Raw genomic sequence first — 17,280 nt, 5'->3', positions numbered from 1 at the left:
AGTTTTTTACTGGTTGAGATAGGGTCTCATAAACGTTTGTCTGGGCTGGCCTGGAACCTCCATCTTCCCAATCTCTACTTCCCAAGTAGGTGGGATTACAGGTGTGAGCCACCATACCCAGCAAGGGAAGTGTTGGTTACAAGAGCTTCTGAAGAAACAGAAGCAGATGGTTCCTCAGGACGCAGATGTCAATGTCCAGTACCAGACCAAAGCAGGACACACACAGTAGTATGTGGAGAGAGGCCCTGTAGGCATACTATTACTGACAGTACATCAAAGGCCTCACCTCCATACCTGTGCCTCGGACCTGGTTTGCAGTAGGGTCTTTGCAAATCTACTCAAGTCAAGATGGGGTTGTAATGAATTAGGGTGGTCCCTAATCTAGGATGGCTCATAAAAGAGGACAGACACAGAGTAAACAGTAACGTGAAGACAAGACAGAGACTGCAGTGGGCCACGTGCCAGAGGCTGGACACAGTGAGGAAGGAGCCTGCCAGGGGTAGAGGGAGCATGGCCCTGCCAACACCTCGGTCTTGACACTTCCAGCCTCCAGACCACGACAGGACAAACTTCCACTGCCCTCCATCACACGGCCTAGGAACACCCCATGGGGAGGAGAATGATCTCTGTCCCACCCCTTAGAGCAGCACCACCCTATCATCAGGACCCAAGCCCTCTAGCAGGTGGCACATGGGATGGTCACCGTGCCCACGGCAATGAGAATGGCAGCACCCCAGGTTCTGCGTAAGCAGGGCCCCGAGCCCGACAGAGCTGATTTCTACTGGGACTCTCCCACTTGGCGTACCACTCAACAGCAGCTTGAGTTCCCGACAGTGGCCACAACACTTGCTGGAGAAAGCACTCAAGAGGGTCAGGGTAGGGGCCAAGTGACCTGGAGGAAGCAGGGTTCCCCTAGAAGGTAACCTTGTTCCTTCTGCAGCCACCAACATCCTTAACACCAGGGCCACACCTGCATCAAAGTCACATCTGAACAAGGCATAGTGGGTCACGACTGTAATCCCAACTTTCAGGAGGGTCAGAAGTCAAAGGCCAGCCTGGACTATACACTGAGTTCAAGGCCAGTCTGGGTGATACATAGTGAGACCCTGTCTCAGAAAAACAGAAAAACAAAAAGTCCCATCCAAAAGTCGGCTCTTTACATCCACCATCACCCACGTTGCTATTAATACTCACCCCCATCTGAAGCACACCTGCAGCCTGTCAATCACCAGCTGTGGGACCTGAGTTGAAACCAAAGTGTGAGCTGAGCACAGAACAGCAAGAGCTGCGTCCACGCCGCAGGTGTGGTGACACTAACACCACCCCTGGCACTGAGCGGCCCAGCCTCTAACTGCATGAGGAGAAGTGTTTCACAAGGTGAGAAACTGAGGCTGGGGGGCAGGGGGGAGGCAGAAGTGAAGTGGATGGTCAGGAGGCAAGTAAGGATGAGGCCCAAAAAGGTCTGGTGCATTGTCCAAGACAGAGATACCTCCAGGGAGCAGGCGTGTCCGCAAACCAACCTGGAGTTCCAGCTCCCCTCCATTCTGGTGACAAGGAGTGAATGACCCTACTCCACACACGTGAAGAATAAGCAGGATGCATGTGAGGCAGAAATGGCATGGCACCTGCACACAGTGAGAGCCTTAAACTCAGAATCAGTGGTGTCATCCAAACTCTGATCTTTGTCCACCCAGCACACACAGGGAGCCATGATGCAACCTCAGAGGAGGGGATACAAATGTCCACCTCCAGTGAGTGCTGAGCTCCATGACACTCCCTCTTCCTCCCCAGAAGAGGCCTCCAAGGCAGGCATTCCTCCCTCCCCGCCATGTTAAGGGGGAAAGCCTGTGACTCAACTATACCTAGACACAGTAAGTACACTTAGCCTTCATTCCATTAAATCACTGAATCTCATTAATTAATTCAGATTCAATTCCCATTCAAACACCTGGATATGGCACTCAGGAAAACTGCAGGAGAAAAACATTCGAACTTTTAGATTTGGATATTCATAAAGCAGTAGTGTAGAGAGAGCATCTGCCCAGCAAGTGCAAGGTCCTGAGTTCAACTCCCAGTACTGCCACAGGGAACTTAAGCAGCTGCTAGTTCCTATTTAAGACAGCCACTAGCAGCCCCCATTGCTAAGGTTAGTCGCAAGCCCAGACTTGCACTGCAGTCTCTCTCATGTAAATTCTTCCTTTAAATCATATTTTTACTTAGTACTTAACATGCCAGTAGTTCAGTCAAGCTGAAGGCAGAAAAAACAAGTGCCAGCATGGCTTCCATCCTGTCCTGAAAAAAACTCTCCAGTTCACTGACATACATTTGCCCCATAACAGGACTCCTCTTATTTATCCTTCTCCCCACCCCCACCATCTCCCATGCCCCACTCAGCACACCATGCTACAGAAAGCCAAAACAGGACTTCTCGACTTTTGCTGTTGGTCATAGGGATTTTGTTCATCTGTCTTAACTCACCTGCTCACAGATAGACTAGTCCCGTGATTTTGAGTCAAGAAAACAAGTGCCACCCAGCAAGCCTTGGAAGAACTAGTGTGAGGACCTGGCCTCTGTCTGCAACAACCATCCTTTCATCCTCACAAGCCTGCTCACCCCCTCCTCAGCCCTGCCTAGCAAACCTTTCTAGCAGTTCTGGCCATTAACAGCCACCTTAAGGGCCACCCGAGAAGGCCCACAAGGAGCCCAGCCCAGACTTGCAAATGACCAGTTAGGGCCAGCACAAAGTCTGAGAAGTAGGTAGGAGTCTGATCATTTATCCCAATTCTGGAACCAAGTGCTAATTTAAATGCCTACACCCTCACTGCAGACCCAGCACAAAATTGTCTTTCTCTGAGGTTGGTCCTCAAGCAAGGGGACCACCATCCTGGTCCTCAGTGTCCAGACACATCTGAGTGCTCCCTACTCTCTCTCCTATCCCTTCTTTGGCCAATTCTTCTTCAGGTCTTTCAAACTTCAGACCAGTGGGGTGCATGTCACTTCATGCTTTGGTTACTGACGCCACCTCCCCCATGCTGGATTTACTAAGCATGACTTACCGAAATAAATCCAACAGCAGAATCACGCACGCCCACCACGGTTACCACCACCACCACTGGCCTCCCACCTCCATACCCCCACCTTCATCCCCCCCCACCAGTCCCCCACCACCACCAGCCCCCCACCTCTGTCCCCCCACCATCTCCATCGCCCCACATCACCACTAACCCCCTACCTCCACCCCCCCTACTGGCCAGGACTCCAGCTGCACCCCACCGCCGCCCTCTCCTCTGGAGAGGCCTCCACACATCCAGCCCACTCCTCTGAACTCACATATGTAAAGCAGAATGGCTATGGCACAGCTCAGAAGTACAACTCCAACCCACCACTGTGTCACTAAATGCCTTTGGACAAGCAAAGTACTTCTGCACAGCTCAGTTTCTCCATCTGCAGACAGCACCCACCTCAGGTGTTGAGGCTGGTGTAAGATCAAATCCTACAAAGCACCAACACGATTACACTGAGCATTACAACACAGTGTGCATGGCCGAACACACATCACAGTCGTTCACCTTAAAGTAAGTAAATAAAACTGTTTCACATGGGTCACTGACCTGGACGTGAACTTGTGGCAAGCAGGTTCTGCAGCTGGACCTCCACAGGAACCCAGAGCAGAGGGTGCGACGTGCAAGCAGCATTTCACTTTTCCAGTCACTCATCTTTATCACATCCCTATCAGTCTGCAACGGACTGGAACTTAATTTTACAGAGCTGGCCCGTCACTGCAGTTCTTTGGAGAAGTGCAGTCTAGAGCAGATAGAGTAGGTTCTACTTCTCTGCACCCCCACGCCAGCAAGCATAGCAGGAGGCAGACAGCAAGTGCTGAGAACATGAAAATACAGCTCCAAAAACAATTCTGATTACCTAATGACCTCAAAGCAGATTTCATGTGCGTAGTAGAAATGCAAATAGTGTCTCTAATTCATAAAGAATTCTCAAAACAGGGAGCTGGTGCTGAGCCTAAGACTGGCCCAAGAGTAAAACCAATTCTAACCCCAAAAATACTCTCCATACTGTCTACGAACAGTGCTGTGTGGAGCTCTATTAAAAGTGAATGAGCAAAACCTACACAATACCAACAGTGACCTTCCTTGAGGGGCTCAGGAGAAAGATGAGTGACTTAGCACTGCCTGGGACCAGGCACCATACACAGGTGCTCCACACCTATAAGCAAGCCGGCCCGTGAACAAAACCCCAACAATGCCTCAGATGGGGACACTTTTTTAGTTCTTCATTCTTCACTCCTGTCAACGCCTTGGATGGTGCTACTGTCAACAACCTTATCGTTTTAATCCTGAAGGAAGTGACTGAAAGGAAAGCAGCAAACCGCCCACACTGTACCGCCAATGGGCAGCCCTCACACAGCTCTGCTGTGGCACCTTGCACATGTGAGTTGAAGACCAAGTTATTCTTGCTGAGAAAAGTCCTGGCACATTCAAAGTGACTCTGGAAATGCTTGTAGAAAATTCAAGGTAACTCCTGTCCCACTCCTCCCAAAAGAGGGATTCTGTAACAAAATCAAAGCTCTCATCCCATCCCCTTGGGTACTAGATCCCCCGACCCCAGGGCCAGCCCTGCCTTGCTGGGGCAACATCCGTCTCTCTCCACTATTTTCATGTCTTCCCCTTGACCAAGCATCCTAACTACTACAGACATGCTCAGGCTGACAGATTACACACACTGGTGCTTTAATGAACTGCAGGCAATACCTCCCAACATGGCGTCCAATGTAGTGCTCAGAGCATCTGCCCAGAAGGCCTTCTCTACTGGGCTTCGCCACCTGGAAAACACCCACCACCTTTCTGAAAACTTGAGGGCACACTCTCCCTCATTTCTTCCTACTGGCACTTATTCTAAACCTGTACACAGGTCTACTGTACACAGACCTGTTACCTCTCCACCACAAGTTCTCAACTGCTGGAACCACATCTTATCCATCCTGGCTGTCACATCCCCTGCACTAGGTTGTGACTTAGTAGGTTTCTAACAACTGTTTGCTGATAATGCCTGCTGCCCCATTATGGGATCCAGCCAACAAGGATGACTGAACTCCTACCATATTAGCAGACATCCCCTTGCCTCTGATAATCAGTAGTGAGATGCATGGTTGGGGGCAGGAGGATAAGAACCAAAAATAAACAAACACAACCCAAGCAGTCACTTTACAGTGATAAGAGAATAACCACATGTGCAAAGGTCCTGAGGGGAAAAAAGTGCTCAGCAGATGCAGAAGGCAATACACATAGCTGTAGCCTCCCTAGGGTTAACATTAAATCTCTCCTCAAGGCTCCAGGAAATCCAGCTCTGGAAAGTTCCATTTGCCAGGTCAGCTGGCTCCACCATCTTTGCAAGGGCAATCCCACCAGGACTCCAATTACCTATGAACAGATCACACCCAAACCCAAAGTTTTAGCTCCCACTAATACACATTTCAACCCGAATTCTCCCAAGGCTTCTCAAACAGAAAACATTCAGAAATAAACTCATTTTCTCCCCTCCCCACCCACCTCCACTAGAAAAAAAATTGAATTTCTTTTTCCCCTGGAGATGACCACCAATCCACCTATCCTCAGGCTCACCAGGGGCTTTCCAAGACCTCTGGGTTCTCAAGAGCATACCAGCGCCTCATCTGTGAGGAGCCAGATTTCCTTCATAACCTCAGCCAAAACAACACCCCAAACAGAATGGGTGCTGAAGCAGACAGGAAAACCCAGACATTAAAGAGATTTGCAGAACCACGAAACAATGCCCTGTTCTCACTAGTTTTGGGGTGCTTTTTTTTTGGTTTGGGAAGAGTTGTTTCTCATAAAACACTCTCTCTCTCTCTCTCTCTCTCTCTCTCTCTCTCTCTCGTAGGGCTGAGGGGTGTAGGTCAGTGGAACCCTTGCCTATCATGTGGGGCTCTGGGTTCCACTCCCAGCACCACCAGGAGAACAATTTTTTTAATCTGAAATTGGTAATTATTTTTAATATATTTCCATCTTAATTTCTAATACAGTAAATACTGAGAAATATAACCTATATAACCAACAGCTCATCTATAGAAGCCTCGAGGCTGAAGACTGGAAAGGGGTTCCAAGAGCAGACAGTTTGGGAACTGCTAGCTTGAGTCGAAAGGCTGGAATATTTTGGAACGCCTCCTTCTCGCCTTCTCATGCCTCCTCCCTCGGCCTACTTCCCAAGCCCATAGGCCAAAAAATATCCACGGGGAACACAAGAACCTGTGACTACCAACTTATTTGAGGTTACTTGAGAAAAGGGTCTTTGAGATTGATCACTCTGGATCACCTCGGTGGCCTTAAATCCAATGCCAGTGTTCTTCTAAGGCAGAGCAAACCAGAGGGGGGAAGGCCACGCAAGACAGAGGAGAAAATTAATGCCGTGGCTGCAGGCCAACAAAGACAGGGACAGCTAAAGCCACCGGAGGCAGAGAGAGGCAGGGACTCTCCCCCGGAGCCTTCAGAGGCAGTGGAATCCAGCGCCTCAATTTCAGACTCCAGCCCAGAACCGAGGGGATCACTTTCTGCTGTTTTAAGTTGCCCAGCTTGGGGAACTTCTTACAGCAGCCACAGTAACTGACCCCTCACCTTGTCCTGAGTTCAGAGAACTGACTACACCTGGACGGCTTCATCTTTCTGCCTCAACGTGCTATGACCTCAAGCCTCGAGCCTTTGTCACCTTAAATTTCATTCCCTTAACTTACTTAGGGTGCCTCCCTGCCTCTACCCTAACACCTAAGCACCCTCAAGGGCACTAGAGGCCCAGGACTGGAGCCCTCCTTTCCTTTCCACACCACATGGCCAGGCCACAGCCCAGGGCAACCCCTCGTTCTTTCTGTCCAGTGACCTTCCACACATGCTGCTCCCATCCCTGGAACAGATTTCCTTCCATATCCTCAGCCCATCCACTCCTACCAGTCCTCCAAGACCCAGATTCAAATGTGCGTCCTCTGTCAGGTCCTGTCAAAAATGGGTCACTCACCACACTTTGAAGACTCCTCTCCAAGAATATCTGAAACCACGCTGTGCTCCTCATGTCCCCGTCCATCACTGCCTCCAGCCCTCATTTCTCCACCTCAAAACTATGACCTGGGGGCCAGGAAGTATGGCGTGGGCCGTCTGGTGCTAGAGAATGTGGGCTGCTCTCCCAGTTCCCACCCCTGGGTGCGGTAAGGAGCCAAGACAACCCACAGTGTCTCTAGACTCTCAGCGTCTCAAGAGGAGAGGAAGAAAAAGCATCTTGTTGAAAATGGGTACTGAGGCTAGGAGCTAATGTCCCTAGCATGTTTATTTTTAAGTTCTGAGTCTTACATGTGAGCCAGGCACTGTACTGGAAGCCAGGGACAAAGCAGGAGAGAAGAGTCCTGGCTCTGTCCTCAGGAGCCCTAGCTGGCCAAGAGCTGACAAAGGGCCAATAAAACTGGCTCAATGACGAAATATGCGTGGCATGCATAGGTATCATCGCATTTACCTGAAAACGTGGACAGGAAAACCCATAGCTAAAATTTCTCTGTGTTCTCAGGGCCACTGAACAAGGCCGTGAGTGTTGCTCCCAGCACTGGGCAGCCAGGGCAGTCTGCGTGAGCCCCCTGTCCCCCAGGAGCTGTCTGTGAATAAGGGGGCAGCTCAACCAAAACACAGAGCTGGAGAGTAGTGAACCCCATTGGCCCAGGTGCCAATGCAGGGCTGACCCTAGAAGCGGGAAACAGGCTGGGCCTTCCTGCAAAAACACAGGATGGTTCTGGAGATTTCTTCTCTCCACCCAGGAAACACCACAGATCTGGCCAGCTCTGAGAGGGTTGGGTAAGTTGTGCAGTCCCCGGCTCTCACACGGCACAGGGTGCCCTAAAATGAAGCATGATTCTCACTGCCAGGGCAACTGAGTGTTTCCCAAAGAGGAATGCCGTCCACAATGAGGAGGCCAAGTAAAGTTGCAAGAACAAGTCAGGGCCCACGGTACATGGCACACCTCTGTGTTAACAAGTCACCGTAAACTGTCTGGAACTCAACACCCTCTGAATTAAACGAGAATCTGAAAACAAGCAATCTTGAACTCCAGATGTAAATGACCTCCCCAACACCCCCGCCCCCACCCCCCACCATGGTGACGCCCGCCCACAATCTCCCTCTCCAAGTAGAACAGAACAGGACTCTCCTCACCCTCCCACAAAACTCCTGCTGGAAACAGAAATATTGGAGCCACTCCAGCTGCTCTCAGTTTCTGACTGGCCCTGGCCAGAATTCACTACCCAAAGGACAAGACGCAGAGGCTCTTACCTCTAACCCACATCAAGCCAGACAATAAGAATTCTGGGAACTCCCTTAGGGGAGGCACACACTGGATTCTTCCAGGGCGCCAAAACACAAGTGGAAAGGGTCGTGACAAAAGTGCCTATGTCACCAGATCAGATGCCTGAACTGAAAGCTGCATGGCTCCCAGAATGACCAAAACTGCGGGAGACAGGAGTTGGTGGGGAGAACCAGATTTATTCGAAGTCAGCACGGAAGGAGAGAGAGGCTTTCACTTCTCATCGCTTTCTTAGGGGGCTCAGAGTACAAAGGGCTCCCTGGAGAAAAAGGAGGTACCGTGTACAGGAAGGCTACATGCTAGGCAAGGTCTTCCTCATCTCCAGGTGTCCCCCTTCCTCTTCTCTGTGGGGACATCACAGTGGACTTGGGCCTCCTCTGGCTAGTGAACTAAAACCTCAAGGAGGGCTTCTCTTCAGTGAAAAGATCAGGGAGGGGGAACAAAGGGCAGTTTCAAAGGAGCTCCTGTTATACCTCTGTCTACACCCTTGTAGGATCTGCACCCACACATCAGCAGAAGGAAGTCGAGGCTCCTTCAGGTGCAGCTGGCCTGAAGTCCCATCTTCTTGGGGAGCTGGGGCGATGGAGGGGTTGGGGGGACTAGCTGAGCCCAGGAGTTTGAGACCAACCTAGGCAACAGTGATCTCCAACCCCTAGAAAACACAGCCAACAACCCAAGAGCCCTCCCTGTAACCCTCCTTCAGTTATTCTCACCAAGAACAAACCACCACGCATTTACTCTTATGGCTCGGAACACACAGCTGCAGAAGACAAAAGTCATCACTGGTGTCATCTCAAGTTTTGACCTGTAAGGAAACATCCTATAGGCTAAAGGACAGGGCCTGCACCCCAAATTAACAGCCTTACCAAAGCTGAGGCTTAAGTATGCTCCCCAAAGCTCAAGCACTGGGAACTTAATTCCCAAGGCAATGACCTTCAGGAGATTCTTCAGTCATGAGGGCCTGTCCTAGTGAGCAGACTAAAGTTCCTGTCTCAGGAGATTTGCAAATAGGAGGCATCAAGAACAGGTCAGCCCTCTTCTGCTTACCTGAGCGAAACATCCCCTTATCATATACCGCCCTCCATCTTGAACCTCCAGCCCTTCAAAATTGTGAAAAATAAATTTTTCCTTAAAAAGTTAGGAAGTGAAAATTACCTTAATTTAAAAATTAGCCAGTACTCTGATGATACAGCAGAATAAAATGGAGTGAAACACTGACAGATGACAACTGTCTGCATGAGGCTGATGAACCCTCCAGATAGCGCAGATATACAGGTATTTAAGTGGAAATTATGCTACCTTATCAATTACTGTGTAAGTCTCCCAAGACATAGACAACAGTATCGAACTCCCGTCTCCACCACCCAGCTTCAGAAATGATCTGCAGGCAATCAGAAGTCCAGCATGTGTTGCAGCTCCTTCCATGGGGAGGAGTGTGGAGGAGGCAGGGCTCCTCTACTCCTCTGCTCTCCACTCCTCTACATTCCTTCCTGCCCTTCTCAGGACCCAGGACCAGTGTCTGTCAGGGCTGAACCAGTGACCTGGGTTTGGCACCCTAGTGTCCACTTCCCTCGTGGTCTACAAAGCATCAGACCAGAGCCTCATCAAAGGAGAGGAGCGCTTCGGCAGAATCACCCAGTTCCCCTGTTTCTCCTGGTCCACTGTCACATGCTGGGGTACACTCCCAAGGGTGGCACTGCCCTAACTAACTCCTCTCTACCTAGTGGCCCTATGTATGTGGTCCTCTGACTTCCTAAAAGATCACATTTCATCTCAAGTTTTGGCTATAAAGAAATATTTCATGGGCTAAAGGACAGGGCCTGCACCCCAAATTAACAGCCTTTCCTGGCCTCCAGAGAGTCAGAGTCCCACAGCCCTGAGAAGGCCAAGGAACAGCTTCAAGGCACAAAGCTGGAACTACTGTCCCATGTCACAGTTACCCAACAGCTCACGGAATGGAGCTGGGTATCTCAATGCCCAGGCAGAGAATGGTGCTCTGCTATAAAGCATTTGCAGTTGACAGAAAACCCTCCTGGGTGGGAACTGTGGCTGTCAGACTAGAACTTCAAGGGGAAAAACAGCTAAGTCATTTGCACAAGGCAGCTCCAAAAGGTACCAATGCTTCAAGTTAGTACATTTGTACAAAAGATTCTAATGCACCAAATAGTGTAGTTTACATGTTCCTCTACAGATAAGGACACAGACTAAAACAATGTCTCTCAAACTGAGAATGTCTAGGAACCACCAGAAAGGTTAAATTGCAAACTCCTCAGCTTCCTTCCCATTAGTTCTGACTCAGCAGGTCTGGGGTGGAGGTGGAGCACTGGATCTACATCTTAACAAGCAACTTTGCTGGCTGACCAGCGGGTAAGATGACTACTTGCAGGCCTCCTTCCCAGCCACAGAGTTGTTTAGCAACACTTCTGCAAGCAGATGGAAGAAACAGGACCTCTGACCAGGGCTTCCTATCCTGATTCTGTCCTAAGAGTAACCTAAGCATGAGTTAAACACATAAATGCCATCCCTCTTTCAACACTGGGACTCAGGGAGGTCTGCAGCAAGGCCCTGGGGCCAGGTGAGGCGCTTTCTAGCTTTCTCTGTCTTTTGGTCCCCAAGGCAACTGGTCAACCTGTCCTGTCTTCCCAGGCAACTTAATGAACCTCCCCCGTGCACCTCCCTAGCTGTCCTGAAACAAGCATTTGTGTGTTTGAAGAGTTTCAGAAGTTAATAACAAAACTAACAGGAGTTAACAAAATAAAGCAAGCACCGGGACAATTAAATGCTGTAATACAATTGCTCACTACAAGTTTTCTCCATTTTATTCAACTCTTCATAACTATCACCTAGTCTAATCCCAGGCACTAGGCAGTCACAGCTGTGAACACCAGGGTTTACAAGCCCCTGCCTTAGGCAGCTTATGCTCCAATGTGGAAGGCAGGCCATGGAGAAAACAGTCACCCTAATAATCAAAACACCCATAGTGACAAGCACTGTGAGAAACATTAAAAAAGGGTTAAACTAGCCAAGGTGATGGGCGCAGGGAAGGACTCCCTGTGAGAGTGTCTGAGCTAAGAACCAGAGACAGGAAACAGAACTGCAGGGGAAGCATGGCATGGGAACCTAGAAACAAAGGGGCTGGGCCTGCTGCTGAAGGGCAGCATGTCCTCACTGCACAGCCAGCGTGGGGAACTCCTGGTTCAAGCCCCAGACCTCAAAGGGCAGGGTCTCTGGGATGTTGTTTTGAGACCAGTGGGAGGCCCTGAGGCCCTGAGGCCCTTCAACAATAATAGAAACTAAGAGTAGCCAACCTGTACTGAGTGAGGTCCTGTGACAGGCAGAGTTCAACACGCTTTGCTTAGGGCAGCTCATTCTTTCCTCCCAACAACCCCAAGAACAAACAAATATAAACTCTGTTCCACAGGTGAGGAATCAGAGTCTCTCAGCGGGGTGTGGTGGAATAAGGACTGAAAGCCAGGCTCTCTGGCTGCAGACAGGGGTTGCAAAGAAGGCCCCTGAAGGGTAGGAGGTTATTCCAAGAGTAACTGAAAGTCACTGGAGGGAGACAGAGCCCCCCTGACTCATTCCCTTGGAGCTGACTGAGAGGGTACAGCTATGGGCTGGAGGAGCGACTCAAGCGGTAAGAGTGCTTGCCTGACAAGTATGAGGCTCTGAGTTCAAACCCAGTGCCACCAAAAACACCCAACCCTGGTGGAGTTGGCTGATAACTTTGGCCACACACAGATGCTGACCCAGAGTTGCCACATCCAACTGATGCCCCAGCTCCTGCAGGGTAGGCCATCTTCTTCTCTAGGTCAAGGTTCTTAAAGTGGGGCTCTGAACCAGCAGCATCAGATCACAGGAGATCTTGTTAGAAAGGCAAGTTCTGGGGCTACCACTCAGATCCCTCCCCCACCCCTGCCAGGCCAAGAGTCTGTTTTAAAAAGTCCTCCAAGGAATGTGAATATGCTCTGAAGCTGAGAACCACTGTAGTGAGTTGCACACCAGCTGCCACCGTCACACTAACTCTCCAAAGCTATGCTGCCTGGGTCCTTGGACAGCCTGTAGCAATCCAGAGCAGCAAGCAATCCTCCCCTAGAGGACTCCTAATGCCTGACTCTCACTACTGCCCCAGTCCCTTTTTCTTATTGTTTTCCTGGGCACATTTGCTACAGATGGTCTGGGCTCCTATCTCTGGCAGAAATCCCTGTCCCTGCTGTCAAGGGTTGATTTTACTGTCAGTCTGGTGGACTCTGAGGATGAGCTCAGCATTTACCTTTCAGGCACCAGGCTTTTCCTGGGTTTGTTTTGTTTTGTTTTTCACTCCACATTCCAATAGACATTGGTACCCTCCATAGTTCAGGAACTAACTGTACCAGGTGCCAGATACTAAGTGAGGCCTAAAACAGACTCAGCCCGTCCCAATGAAACTGTCCCATTAATAAGGGATGGGCAGATGCAAACAAACAGGTAATTACGAATCATAGATCTGAGGACATCAGTCCAACTTCCTAACCTGTTCATGACAGCAAATACCTGGGTGAAGAATCCCCACCAGGTTCTATTCTGAGTGGTTTCTATGAAATCTTCCAAGATCCTGTGGGGTAAGTGGTAGTCTCATTCCCACTTTGCCAGGAAGGAGACAGCTATGTAAACAGGACAGCCAGGAGTCAGTAGAGGCAGACAGGCTCCAGAGCCTACCTTCTGACCACACGCTAAGAGCCAGCAGAATATTAGGAAGGGAAGGCAGACAGACAGCTGTCCAGGCAGACAGACCAACATATGCAACAGCCCGAGTAAACGCTGCGTGGAAGCAGAAAAGAAGCTTTTGGTGAGAATGAGGAGCAGCCAATGACCTGGAAATACATTTTGGAACTGGTCTGGACAAGATGTGCTGATGGATAGGAGAGGAGTAAAGGAGGAGGAGGACCAAAGTGACTCCTGTTTTAAAGGCGGGAGTACAGTCTGTTTCCAGAGGACACCATACAAAGGCCTGTGGGATACTGGCACACAGCCAGTTCTTGAATGAAGATAACCGATCAATTGATCAAGCAGGCTAATGCTTCCAGCTCTTTCTTCCAATACTTCTCACAGGGGTCCTCACTAAGGGGTTCCACCCAATCCTTGGGGAGTCATTTTCCACATTATCATCACTGGTTAACAATAATAAAAATTACACATACAAGGAGACAAGGATAGCTCCTACTAGGAGGGGTTTTCTCACACAAATGTGGAAACTTTCATAATTGTTTTTTTTTTCTGAAGAGCACAAATGAACTAATTTACAGATGAGAAATTATGGGACTTTCCCAAGTGCACAGGTGCTAGCCAGAATTCAAACCCATGACTTCCAACTTGGAAGCCCACACTCCCCCCAAGTCGGGGTTTTCCCACCACATGGGACATGTATCTCAATGGAAAGCCCTATGGTTTCAGATGCAAGATGGACTTTTGACAATGGTAACAGTTATGGTCTCATGGCATCTGTGTAACGATAGATTGTGTGTGTGTGTGTCATGTGCGTGTGTGTGACAGTAAATAACGATAAATACGTGTGTGTGATGACAAAAACTTTACACATATGCATACGTATTGCAATAAACTCAGGACTCCACTGAACCACTGCCTAGGAAGAACAGAAAAGGTCCTTGAAAGTTAATGTAAAGAACGTCAGAGTCGAGATACAGGTGGTACATTACAGGGCAAGAAGCTTGAGGGAGGCAGGGCATAGATGAAGCTCAGGGAACTGCTCATCAGTTGCTCAACAAGGGCCAAGTACCCATTCCATATTGCACCCAAACGTGACCACAGCCACGCAGTAACTCTGCTCATTGCCTTGGGGGCAGGCATGGTGGCAGAGTGACGTCACTTAGCACAAGTTACCCTTTTGACATCAGCACTGAGTTGGAAATTCAACTCTGCTTGTCGATCACACAGCTTGGTTAAGTCACTTAAGTTCTTCTGGGTTTCTGTTTCACTTTGTCAAAATGACAATATAAAAAGTAGCCTCCAAAGTCACTTCCACTTTTAGAATTCCACACAATGACCCCTGCATTCCAGAATTATTCTTCACAGAATCACAGAGACCCCAATCCTGAAATAAGTGTTATCCTGGAAAATATCCTGGAAAAAAGTAAGCATGTGTGTCATCCCAAGCCCACAGCCCATGACTGGGAGGTGCCATCGACCATACTGCCCTCTGGAAAGAGGTAGCAAGGCATTAATTGCAAGATAAAGACCAACCAAACTAATGTCACTGTCCACACCAAAACTTCCAAGAGTTCCTGCCAGTGGTTTTTAAGTTAACTTTCTTTCCAGTCATGAACAATTAACTTCATTCGGACTAGAGGGAGCAAATCGGAGGGGAAAAAAATCTTCATTCTCTCAAACCCTGTCCTTTTAGGTCTCCGGTGGTAACCGCCCGTAAACCTTCCCAGCTTCAACCTGAATTACTCCCAGAATGCTCAAATTTAACCTGCTAAATCTTTACTTAGCTGTGGCTCCTCTCACTTTATTAACAAAACAGTTTAGGGTAAGCTAACATTCCCCCTGGATGAACGAAATGGATACAATTATCAAAACAAAAGTCTTAAGAAGTCCTCCTTGCCTTATGTACAACACCCTCTCTTAAGAAATCAGTGGGCCTCCAAACTTTCATTTGAGGGTTTTGGGATTCACAGAGTCACTTTATGAAGAAAATAGAGGTCGTGTGGGCTACAGATGGCAAACTCTGGAAAGCACAGCTGGGTAGCAGGTGATCAAAGAAAAAGGCAAGTCCCTGGGCAAATGTGTAGCCAAGGGTGATCATCATTACAACCAGAGGGTTGTTACATAATTACTTGTTAACTCCTGACAAACGCATACAGAGCTACAAAATGCCATGGTTACCCTCACCACTGAAGCTAATGTACCTGGTGCAAGTCACGGTTTCCCCAATTAAACTCATTTAAAGAAATAAGTAATCCTGAAAGCTATTCTCTTCCAAGGTAACTCGCTTGCGTTCACAAATACAAAACAGCCTCCAGCAATTAAGCCAGTTGCCTCCAGGGACAAAAAATCAGAGTTTCTCCTTAATACTGAATTTTAAAAGGGCGAGGGGATCCAAAGGTCCATTCCGAGGGCTGAATATGTTGTCCCCCTCGACAGTTCTTACCCAATTCTCACCTGTTCCAAACTGGGTGAGAATTTTTGAAAGGGTCCCTCCCCCATCCGTCCCTGCTCAGCTGGCACAAAACGCAAGACCTCAGTGTTGAATGCACTGCAATCCAACATTTTTCAAAAAGTTTACGAGGATTTACCGAAGCGGCAGAGAAAAAAAATAAAGCAAGCAAAGAGAAGGAAAGCTAGTAGGAGAGTTTAGGCAAGGAAGAAGCCCCAGAAGCTCCCGATGGCGCGGTGCAAGGCCCGATTCCCGGGAAGTGACCTGGCACCGAGAAGCAAGCGCCCCAACGGAGCGCGATGAGTGACAGACGCTGGGTCTCGGTCGCCAGGGATCCCCCAGCCCCCCTAGACGGGCCCGGCCTCCGATGGCCCTCCCCCCGCTCCCTGCAGCGCCGGCGGACATCACCGGGCCAACTTGGCCCCGGGTCAGCGCTGCGGAGGCCGCCGGCGCCCTCACCTCCTTCTGCTTGGGGTCCTGCGGGTAGACGTCGGGCGGCCCGAGCCGGGGGCGCTTCAGCGGTCTCTGCTCATAGCTGAGAAGCCCGAAGGCGGCCATGATCTCTCATGTTAACCGGCGAAATGAATGAGAGTTGGAGCTGGAGCAGCCGCCTCTGAGCACCAGGGAGCAGCACTTTGCAGACAGGCTCCCTCTCCCCTCCTCGCTCGCTCGCTCGCTCTCTCTCTCTCGCTGGCTGTGGCGCTGCAGGCAGGAATAAAGCAGGTTGGATGCGGCCGCTGCCCGGCACGCAGACACGCACGGATGGGGGCAGCCTTCGGCGGCACGGGCTGCGCTCGAGCCCAGGGACGCAGCGCGCGCGAGGCGGCGGGGCTGGAGGTCAGCCAGAGCCCGCCGCGGCGCCGGCCTCCCGCCACCCCCGCCCGGTCCCCAGTGGGGAGGAGCAGCTGACGGGAACGTGTGACTTTTTTTCACCAATGGACCCAAACCCACCCCAGCTGGGCGCAGGATGGGGGTGGGGGAGGGGTACGGGGGGAGAGGAAAAAAACTTTTCTTGGCGCATGGGCGGGGGCCTCAAGTGCTCGCCCCAGGCGGGGACGGCCCTGCTCCTCGTGAAGCGCCCCCGCCCCCTGGCTCGGCAGGGACCATTCGCGCCGCCGCGCGCCCCCCAGACCCGGGCACCTGGGCGCAGCCCCGGCCCGCGCGGAGGGAAGGAGGAGGCCTGCAGGAGGGAGGCTGGGAGGCAGGGATGCGCACGGCGGCCGTGCCTCCTAGACGCCCGCCGGCCCCGGTGGCGCATCCGCGGCTCGGGTCCCCGCGGCGGCTGCGGGCCGGCGCCAGGGCGCGCTGCTGGCGGTCGCAGCGGCCGGAGGGAGCCACACTTACGGTGGCGCGGGGCCGATTTAACCCTCTGCTGCCCTTCCAGGGGTGGGGGAGCGGAGTGAGGAGGGCTGGCCGTGCGTGCGCCGGGGGCGGCCAGCCGGCAGGCGTCGCAACGCCACCTGCCTCCCCGCCCCCACCCCGCCCAACAGTTTACCTGTTGGTCCCCGGCTAGTGCGCAAGGGCCGCCGGCGGCGGGGACGCTCCGGCAGCCGCAGCCCCCATCGACCGGGAGGGGACGAGGGCGAGGGGACTGGATTTGGTTTGCGGAGACGTCCGCCTCTCCTGGACGAGCTCAGGAAACGCCGCGAAGTTTGCCACTGCCTCGGTGCGGAGGGCGACTCCGGCTCGCCGCCGGCGTTGTCGCCCCCACGGCCCGGGAGCGCGAGCTTCCGAGTTGGCGACGGCGGCGCGGCCGCACT

The 17,280-nt window shown here is 51.1% G+C and overlaps 1 protein-coding gene across 14 annotated transcripts in view; it reads right to left on the bottom strand.

The window, feature by feature from the left end:
* Med12l (mediator complex subunit 12L) overlaps positions 1–17,264 on the bottom strand; it is a 265,230-nt gene extending 247,966 nt beyond the window's left edge. For all 14 annotated transcript variants that reach the window (XM_074059704.1, XM_074059708.1, XM_074059713.1 and 11 more), the window contains exons 1-2: positions 17,016–17,264; positions 15,980–16,222 (exon numbers count right to left, since the gene is read on the bottom strand). In XM_074059704.1, the coding sequence (XP_073915805.1) occupies positions 15,980–16,078 (99 nt within the window). In that variant the 5' untranslated portion in view covers positions 16,079–16,222; positions 17,016–17,264. The remainder of the gene's footprint in view (positions 1–15,979; positions 16,223–17,015) is intronic.
* Between the last annotated feature and the right edge of the window lie 16 nt (positions 17,265–17,280).

This window comes from Castor canadensis, chromosome 17, assembly GCF_047511655.1.
Source record: "Castor canadensis chromosome 17, mCasCan1.hap1v2, whole genome shotgun sequence".
NCBI classification, from domain to species: domain Eukaryota; kingdom Metazoa; phylum Chordata; class Mammalia; order Rodentia; family Castoridae; genus Castor; species Castor canadensis.
Note: the sequence above shows the minus strand (reverse complement) of the source record. Positions and strands in the feature narration are given on the sequence as shown.